The sequence below is a fragment of the Tasmannia lanceolata genome, unplaced genomic scaffold (genome assembly GCF_043159265.1).
Source record: "Tasmannia lanceolata isolate RefF3 unplaced genomic scaffold, GAP_Taslan_0.1 ptg000008l, whole genome shotgun sequence".
NCBI classification, from domain to species: domain Eukaryota; kingdom Viridiplantae; phylum Streptophyta; class Magnoliopsida; order Canellales; family Winteraceae; genus Tasmannia; species Tasmannia lanceolata.
The window spans coordinates 42,127,417-42,137,589 of record NW_027518685.1 but is presented as its reverse complement, the minus strand read 5'-3'; the positions used below and the strand labels follow the sequence as shown (position 1 = coordinate 42,137,589).

General features: G+C 41.8%; 1 protein-coding gene across 1 annotated transcript; it reads right to left on the bottom strand.

The window, feature by feature from the left end:
• Nucleotides 1-1,194: 1,194 nt before the first annotated feature.
• On the bottom strand, nt 1,195-4,381 carry LOC143882979 (uncharacterized). The gene is made up of 2 exons (XM_077386352.1): nt 1,328-4,381; nt 1,195-1,203 (listed from the first exon to the last, which is right to left on the bottom strand). Exons 1-2 carry the CDS (start codon nt 4,379-4,381, stop codon nt 1,195-1,197), a joined length of 3,063 nt encoding a protein of 1,020 aa, XP_077242467.1.
• Between the last annotated feature and the right edge of the window lie 5,792 nt (nt 4,382-10,173).

The following is a 10,173-nucleotide window of genomic DNA, read 5'->3' as shown; positions in this document are numbered from 1 at the left end:
ACTTCCCTGACGTGACCCCAAATACACATTTATTTGGGTTCAAGCGAAGTTGAAACTTTCGGATTCGCTCAAAGAACTTTCTCAAAGCGACTGTATGCTCTGGCCGAGTCCTGCCTTTGACAATCATGTCATCGACATAGACCTCGACCTCCTTGTGAATCATGTCATGAAGAAGAGTTGTCGCAGCCCTCTGATAGGTAGCTCCAGCATTTTTGAGACCAAACGGCATGACTCGGTAACAGTATGTACCCCATTGAGTAATAAATGCCGTCTTCATCATATCCTCAGGCGCCATCTTGATTTGATTGTAGCCTGAAAACCCATCCATGAAAGATAACAGAGCATGTCCAGCAGTGTTGTCTACCAGGATATCGATGTTCGGAAGAGGAAAGTCATCTTTTGGGCTCGCCTTATTCAGATCTCTGAAATCAACGCACATCCTGACTTTTCCATCTTTCTTCGGCACAGGAACTATATTTGCAAGCCATTCGGGATATTCCACTACTTCAATGAATTTTACCTCAAGTAGTTTCTTCACCTCATCATGAACCTTTAACTCCCATTCTGTCTTGAGTTTTCGGAGTTTTTGCTTCTTCGGTTTGATGCCAGGGATTAGAGGTAATCTGTGCTGGACAATGTCTTCACTCAATCCCGGCATGTCATCGTAAGACCAAGCAAAGACCTCCTTAAAATCTTTTAGCAAGGTGATTAATTCTTTGCGCTCCTCAGGAGATAAAGTTTTGCCAATCCGAATCTCCCGAATTAAAGTTTCATCACCTATATTTACAGTTTCAATTTCTTCTTCGAGTGGTTTTGCTCGGCGAATCTCCTCTTGTTGAATCATGTATTTGATTTCAAAAGGAGTTTCGTCGGCTTCCTCGTTTGAGGGGGAGTCTTGATTATTATTATTATTAGTTATTTGATCAGGCTTTGAAGCAGAATCAGAAACAGAATTAGAAATAAAGACAGGATCGTACACAAATGAGTCTTTTATTTCTTTTGCAGAATTGATGATTACATCGAATGATTCACCCACATCGGGCGTTACAGACTCTGAATTCAAATGAAATGACATGTTGACATCAGTATCAACATAGACAGGACTATCTACAAATGAAGAATCAGCGAAAACATCCTCTGACCGAGACTCGACAGGGACCGACTCTTCACCACCTCCGAGAACTACTCTGACCTCTATGGTACCTGCATCAAAAGAAAAGTTAGAAATGACAGACTCTGGGTTGAACTCAGAAACTGACACATTTTTTGAAATGACTGACTCTTTTGAAAGGACTGGACTATACTGGAGGACTACTTGGGGTATAACCTGTGCGGTCCAATTGTCTAAGGGTCCAGTAGCTGGAGTAATGCAATTTTTGGGGCTCACGAAAGGCACATCTCCTCCAATCATAGCGATGATTGGGGCCTCGACCTGATATAGGGAGTCTAGGAGATGCGGCTCAATATTTTCCACCCAATCTGCAGCTGGATCTTCTGCTATCGCTGCCAAGGTAAACTGCTCACTGTAGAAGTCTTCTGATAACTCATCAGTGAAGAAGATCTCTAACCCTGGAAGCCTCTTCCCAGTCTTATCGCACCAGGTCCCAGGAAAACCATAGAACGGACAGTCTGCCCCTTCTCTTCTGAATCGGCCGTTCATAATCATGCTGTACGGTCCTGTCGGAAATTCTGTACCCCGACGACGGCATTCAGCCCTCTTCAACATATACTTTCTCATTTCTTGAACCTCTTTTCGGGTTGGCTGATATCCTAACCCGAATAAGCCATCTACTGCTTTCAACTCTGGCCACTCAGTAGGGCCCTGTAGATTTCTTCCCAGGCCAGCTCCTGGGACATAACCATATTTTCTCATTATCTTTACTACTTGGGTGTTTGTGCTTGAGAGAAACATTATTTCTTCATTCATTGCTTCCCCAAAGGAAATAGTAGAGACTTCTAAAGAAAAGCCGGTTAAACTAACATCTCTTGATTTTTCAGTGATCAATTCAGATGTTATTTGACCAATTTCCGGCTCAGGGTTGCCTCGCACTGTGATCATCCGATTGTTTCGGACAAATTTCAATTTTTGGTGAAGTGTGGAAGGAACGACTCCAACTTTATGAAGCCACGGCCGGCCAAGCAGGAGAAAGAAAGATGTTTTGATGTCAAGAACCTGAAACTCTATCTCGAAAGTTTCACCTCCTATTTCGACTTCTGTGGCGAGTGTCCCAATGACATCTCTTCTAGTTCCGTCGTACGCCAATATCCCCTGTTCCGACGGGATAAAATCAGCTGGCTCGAATCCTAGAGTAGTGGCGGTGCTTAAAGGACATACATTTAAAGCTGACCCATTATCCACTAACACCTCGGGGACTCTCTTCTTGTTGCACAGTATGGTGATACGGAGAGGTCTTGTGTGATCTCTTCCTTCTTGAGGCAGATCCTCATCAGTAAATGACAATGTTCTAGAAACCCTGGCCATTGCCACGAGATTGACCAACTCATCGGGGGTAATTTCAACTGATACTTGAGAGGCATTTAATTCTCGAAGCACAACCTGTCTGTGTTTCGGTGATGCCATTAGTAAACCCCAGATGGACACGTTAGCTTGTGTCTTATTCAGTTGTTTCAACAAATTTTCTTCCTCTTCATCCACAGTCTGCTTCTGTTTCAGATTCTCTGCAGCTCTTACAACTTCGGCAGGATTTTCTGCTCTGAGTTCTGCAGGTTTGAAGACACGACCACCTCGTGTGACATGGCGGAGCTCGTCACACTGATCTTCCGGAAGCAACAAGTCTCCTTCTTCCAATCTTAAAACATAAGGGATCTTTTCTTTCATCTCTTCCTCCTCCTCACTCTTGAGGACATAAGAACAAGAACACTCAGAGGATCCTGTTAATCCTTCATCTAGAGGGGACAGTATGTAAGGTTTCTTGTTTTCGATCGCTTCATCTTCATCATCCCATCTCAGAACATACGGTCTATCAGAAATAACCGCACAAATACGGGAGTGATCTAAGAGGATTTCTTCAGTGAAAATGGCATACACGTTCGGGGGAGGGATTGCATGTGTAGGTAATGGGTTTCGAGTGACGTTCGGTGCTTCAACGGCAAGATCCTTTGCTTCTATCATGTCTTGGATCTTGTGTCTTAAAGCCATGCATTTGTCAGTCAAATGCCCTGAATTCTGATGATAATCACAGTACTGGTCCTTCCTCCAATACTTGGGCAAAGGGTTAGGAAGCTCTCTAGGTTCCAACAAAGTGATTTTTTTATCTCTCAGTAACTTCTTCAAAGCCACTGATAAGGAGTAAGGGAGAGGGTCGAACTGACGAAAGACCTTCTTTTCCATCGGCCTCCTGACCTCGGTCACTGCTCTGGATTGCGGTCGGTCATAACCTGGTGGTCTGGCATAACTGGGAGGCCCGGTATAGTTAACACTGTGCACCTCCTTCGGTGCCACAATAGGTCTTTTTCCTTCTCTCACATCAGACGAAGGTCTTGATCTCAGTCCCTTGGACAAAGCATCTTCGATTTGAGTTCCGGTTTTGATTAGAAAATCAAAATCAATGAAGTACTGGATTGCCATGTGGTGATAGTATTGAGATGATAAGTTTTTCACAACAATCTTGATCTGCTCTGAGTCAGGCAAACGGTGAGTCATCTGCGCTGCCTTTCGCCTCCATCGGCGAATGAAAGAAGTGAAGGTTTCATTGTGCCCTTGTTTCAGCGCCTTCAGATCTCTTTTTGTCACATCTATTCTCTCCTCCATGGAGAATTGCTCAACAAATCTATTGGCAATATCCTCCAGAGTTCTGATCTCTTCGGTTTTCAAGCTCAAAAACCATTTCTTTGCTGTTCCAGTAAGAGATCTAGGGAAAAGAAGTGCAATCTGCTCTGGAGTAAGCCCATGCTGCTGTAAGAGAGGAATAAGGGCTTTCAGATGACTCTTGGGACATCCTGTCCCATCATACTTATCATGATCCGGCATCTTGAAATTAGGAGGTAGCACAACTCCCGGTATTATCATATACTCGGCCATGTTTAATTTTTTCGGACCCTGCATTTTCATGTTCTTCATTTCCTGGGCCATCTTATCCAACCTATCGACTATCCCCTTGCCTTTATCCAGATGGGGGAGACAGTTCTCTTCTTCATACTGCTCGTCATCAGAATTGTCAAAGACTGGCAACACAGGAGGCTGAGCCATCGTAGGAGGTGGGCGAGGCATGATTGGGGTTTGCTGAGGTGCAGGATTTTTGGAAGTAGATTCTCTGTCATTCTTTAATCGGGCTATTTCTTCATTAATGGTACTCAATTGTAACATTATCGCTTTCATCATCTCATTGGTGTCCATACCATTTTGCCCATTCTCTGCCATCGCTTCAGGGGTTGGTTGCACTGGTGAAAGTATTTCTTGAAAATTCAAGGAAGGTGATAGAGGAGAAGGAAAAGAAAAAGGTGACAAGGATTGTCGGCTCAGCCTGGAATCAGATGTCTGACGGGACCAGGTTGGTTTTGAAACGAGGATTTTCTTAGGAGCAATGGCTGCTCAATCAAGAATCCTGAAATGGAAGTATAATCACTAGATTAAAATTTTGATAATCGAGATAAACTATTTTGATCAAACAATGGCAAAAGAAACAAAACACACTTTCATTAATAAGATTCAAATCGTGATTACAACGGATGAAAAATATTAATCTCTGATCACAGCTGGATAAACAGACTTGACAATAAATGGGAAATGCAGAAATCGGAATAACAAAACATGATATGGATCTTCAAGGTTCCTCAATCCGAGCTCGCCGGCTTGCGGGCTCTTCCGATATTTCTCCACGTCGGAATTTGCGAGATAAACCTAATCTCCTTTCTATATTTTTGTTTCCCCAAGCAGCCACAATGGGTCGGACGAGATCCGGAGTAAGATCTTCACAAAGAGGAGGGACTATGATTCCGGGAGGACATGGAATTCCCGTAACCTGATGGAGAATTTGCATGGGTGCATAAAAAGAAGATTTCTCGATACCCATGAGGTAAACAAATGAATGCGGGTAAGTGCTAGTAAAAACATGGAAACACGAATGACTTACCCAGCGAAACTGGCTCTCCTCTACATGTTGTAACCAATTGTGCCATTCATCAATGGACTGAGGTTGGTTGGCTATTGGTTTCCATGTATGGAAATTCTTCAGGGTATACGGATTTTGTTTTTGTCGCTGAAGAATTTGAAATTTTTCGCCGAGCCAGACATACAACAACTTCACACACCCACAGAAATTGTCTTTGATATTTTGGGAAGCAATAAGATCTAGTCCCAAAAAGGTCTCTGCTAACATGGTAGGAATGGGATTCCTCCCTTTGTTAATTTGGTCTACCACAGTTAACAAGGTTAACGGAGCAACACGAGGGTTTTTTCCGAATGACATATCGCGCAAAGACACTAAAAATCAAAGCATTGCGTCGACAACTCTGAAAACGAGAGTTAGTAGGATCGACGTTTTCAGAAAAAAGGGTGATGAGGTTTTGAACTTGCACACAAGTATCCGTTAAGCATGAAAGTGCATCGACGGTTTGATTTTTGAATAGCTTGCAAAAAATGGAATGAGAGGAATCTATGTTCGAAGATTGTATCCAAAGTCCATCTGTTGGGAGCTCTAATAAAGCACACCAATCTTCGAATATAGGACAAAGCTCGAATGATCCAAATCGAAAAACATGAAGATTAGGATCCCAGAATCTAGCGGCTGCTTGGAGAAACTTCCAATTTATATCGGAAACACTCAAATGATTGAAGGCACAGATGAACCGATCAGCCATACTCCTATCCGAAGATTCTAGCGGAAGAGCCTTAATAGTCTCGCTTATCCAGCCTTTCAACAAATTATTCGCCATGATTTAACCTAAACACAAAGAATAGGATGGGATAATTAGGGAATGGAGAATAACTTAGAATAAACAAAGAATAAAGAAGGACTTAACCAATAATCACAAGAAGGATATAATTGGCGACATCAAATGTTCCATTGATGATCAAAGATGATCAGAAACTCAGGGAAGAGACCACGGTCATAAAATGACAAAAGTAGATCATAGACCGGATCTAAATCTGAAAGGTGGACGATAAAAATGTACGATCAAGAAGATCAATAATGATAGACTATGGTCATAGAGACAGCAGACAAGCTATCGACCATATCTAAGACAGGACGAACAATAATTTGAGTAATACAACAAAAGAATGGATAAATGAGGTTTGCATTTGAAGGATGAACACAGGTAATATTTATCATCACTGGGTCAAGGAATAAACCATAGCTATGAGTGTGACAGGTAGAAGCCACTAGCTAGGTTTAGATCTGAAAAATGAATATACACGATTGATTGATTCAAGCCCAGGAATCTCTACTAGAAAGTAGGTCCTGATCTTATAATCAAAAGATATATGGACAAAATCTCCATGACTAGAGCAAAAGATAGGCCACGACCATGAGAGGGCAAGTAAAAGCCACTGGTCGGGTCTAGATCCGAAGAACAGACTGATATGACTAATTTGATTAGATAAGGAAGCCTCACTAATGAGTAGGCTCTAATCTGATAATCAAAATATAGATATATACATATATATCCTAACCAGGGGCACCAGCCCTAAAAGATGATCCCATAGAGTCAAGAAGCTTGACTCAAGACAGACATGTGAGTGTATTAGGACTGCGTCTGTAGCCACATAAGGTGAACTGCAATAATCTAATGATAGGACATGGCTCCTAAATCTAAGCTCCAACATGTGTAAGCAACACATGTTCGTCCTTATATGAATGCAATATATATATAAGCACATGCAGATCCTAATTGGGTTTTACTATATCAACAAATATATCCATGTACATAATATATGTAAAATGAAAGTAGAGCTCCGGACTCAATATCAGGTACTATGCATATGATCCATACTTTAAGTATATAACACAAGTACACCGAGTGTTATATACAGTATGCTTCATTGCTCACCGGCTGCTGTAAACACAAGTACACCGAGTGTTTACGACTGCAGCACTGGCGCATAGCTTGGTAATAGATACAACAGCACCATCTGGATAGTGATATCCCATGAGGCACGCATTATATCTATCCCGTGGAGCCAATAATAAGAAAATCAATAAAAGAAAATAAAGAACAAAATGATGTATGCTGTGCAATGTGTGAATCCTTTGTTTTAAACACCTATCTGGTGCCCCTGGATTTTAAGCGATTACATTCCCATTTATAATGATTTCAGCTCAAAATTCTTTAAAATTAATAACAAATGGCATTTTAACAGAGTTAGGCAATGTTCCAAGAACTCCCCAGCAGAGTCGCCAGCCTGTGGACCCCGATCCGAGAGAGCCGGCGGCGGAGGACGTGTCCCACGCGCTAACAGTCTCAGGATCATCCACATGAATGGAGAGCTCTACCAAGGAACTCTCAAAAGAATAATGCCTCTCACAGCATGAGTGGCGATATGAAAGGTGAGATACCTCTCGATTCGGGGACTAGCCCAGATTCGAGGCGTACCTTAAACAAAGAAGAGTCGCCATCCAAGGAAAAAGGCAAATGGGCCTTGGATCCCATACTATGCTCTGTTGCAACGGATAACCAGAGATATAAAATAAGGTTCGTGCCTGGTTACGAATTCGGAAGGTCTAAAGAGCACCTCATCCGCCCAAGTGCAAACACCTGGTCTCTTATGCCATTTACTTAATAATTTTGAAGAGCTTTGGGCGAAAATCATATGAAATGGGAATGAATATCTCCGAGAAGACGTCTATCTAATCATGCATATCTCGGAGATGAAATCAAAGGCACACAAGATAAAATAAAAGAAACATGTGTCACCTAAGCATAGCTAGGTTATAAGTGACATGCCTAATGGGTGTCTAAGTTCTGATGAACAAACACATGCATGACACACCAAAAAAGTATAAGGTCTGCGCAATAAAGTAAGAAAACACTGCAAAACATAGAAAATGACTCGATACCATACAACCCTAAAACTCTAATCTATACCTAGGCTCGAGTCTTTAGATGATCTGATGTTCATCCAAAGAAGCCTACGTATCCCCGCCTCCACGAGAATCAAGGCAACGTAGTTCTTCGCACCTATTCTAAGCTATGATGCCTAAGACATCTAGACCTCTATCCTAGACTCGATCTAAAAGACCGGACTAGTTCTTAAAGCTTCTTGTGTGATTATTTAAATTCCAATGGATTGTAGATTTTAGGACACCTTATATGCCTTAACTAAATGCAGGTTAGCCCTAAGCTAATGCAGGTGGTTCCTATAATCTATGTGTAACTAGGCTGTACGCCCTAAGGGAAACAATGGGATCACTAGCATATCCAAGACTTAATCATCAGTCGGCGATATGAATCGCCAACTGACTGGACGGAGGCGCTCCTATAACTCTAGGACAAACTCCTAACTCTAACACAAACACAAACAAACCACACAACACATCAAAGACAAACTCAAAACTCTAAAACTCTTTATCTAGGACAAACTACTAACTCTAGAGGAAGATCTTGTTGAAAACAAGGTTTTGAAGATTTTTGGTATTTTTTCTTAAAATGGGTAAATGATTTATTTACAAAGGTTTGGCTGGACCTGAGATAAGAATCTCAAGCTGCACTACGTACCTCGTGGAAGAGGATCAAGCCAACGTAGTTCGAAACAGATTTCCTAACTACTCCTAATGACTCAAGATTTTTGAGATTTTTGGTTTTTTTAGATGTTTTTGTTGTTTTTAAGTATTTTTGACTCAAGGGGGACAAATCCTATCATCATAAGAGGAGGACAGACTCCTGATATCCCGCAAAGGTTGGACAGCATCCTATGCTTTGCGGGGGAAAAGAACAGAAACACAGCTCTGCAAGGGTTGGACAGCATCCTATACCTTGCAAGAGTGGATAAAAACATGATACGATGAGAGGTAGAATAGAATCCTAACCCCTATGATGATAGAATTTGATTCCTGAACAAGAGGATTGACTCTCTAGACTAAGGACGGATTCCTGTGCTAGTGGACTAATCAAACTAAGATAAAGCTCAATAAGTAATAAGGAAAGACCTTGTGCATATTTGGCAAAGGTAAAACATCCAGCCGGGCCGGACAGCTACCTAGCCCTAGGGTGCAACAAATGTGCAACCCAATACCCATAAGGGTAAGGGGTATGATGCCAAGCCGAGTAGGATGTTCTCCCAAAACCAAATGATGCACAAAGAGGAGGATGCTAATAGAATGAGACTGGGCAAGTCTCTTAGACATATAGGTAGGATAGAGAAAAAATGCGAACAAGGAAAAAGAGACCTTGTGTATATTTGGTTTAAGTAAAACACCCAGCCGGGCCGGACAGCTACCTAGCCCTAGGGTGCAACAAATGTGCAACCCAATACCCATAAGGTAAGGGGTATGATGCCAAGCCGAGCAAGGTGTTCTTCCAAAAACCAAGAGACGCACAAAGATAAGGTTTAGAAAGAAAAATGAGATTGTGAGAGACTCCTAAACAAAAAGATAAGCTCCAAGAGAGGTGCTGACGAGACACGGCATGTCTCCTAAGGATGGACTCACTAACGAGACAAAGCTTGTCTCTAAAGGATACAACTTTCTCTGTCTGAGACATAGCCTGTCTCCCTGAGAGGACTCTAGAGAACTCTTTCATTGCCCTTGCAATGAATGGATTTCTAATTTCTAGGGGATACACACCATAAAGACTTGGACAAGTCTTTAAATAAATGAGAGGAGTACTACTTGGACTAAGGGAGTCCCCTAAGGATGGGCTTAGGCTAGGGCCTTCATCGCCCTACAAGAAAAGGGCTAAGTAGTCTCTATAGAAAGAGAGAGAAGGGAGAGAGTATTACTGAGACTTAGTAATTCTCCCCTTTAAGATGGGCTTGGGCTATCGCCTTCATTCGCCCTTGCAATGAAAGGGGATTCTAGATAATCGCAAATTCTATTTCTATTCTTATAAAAAAAAATCAAGTGCTAAGCAAAGAAGAATTTTCAATAATAAAATACACAATCTATAGCAATCATGAAATGATAAACAACATTAATTAGTCCAGACCAGCCGCTGGATAGCCTAATAAAGTAAAAAAACAACATCAAACACTTCTAAACCAACCACAAACCCCAA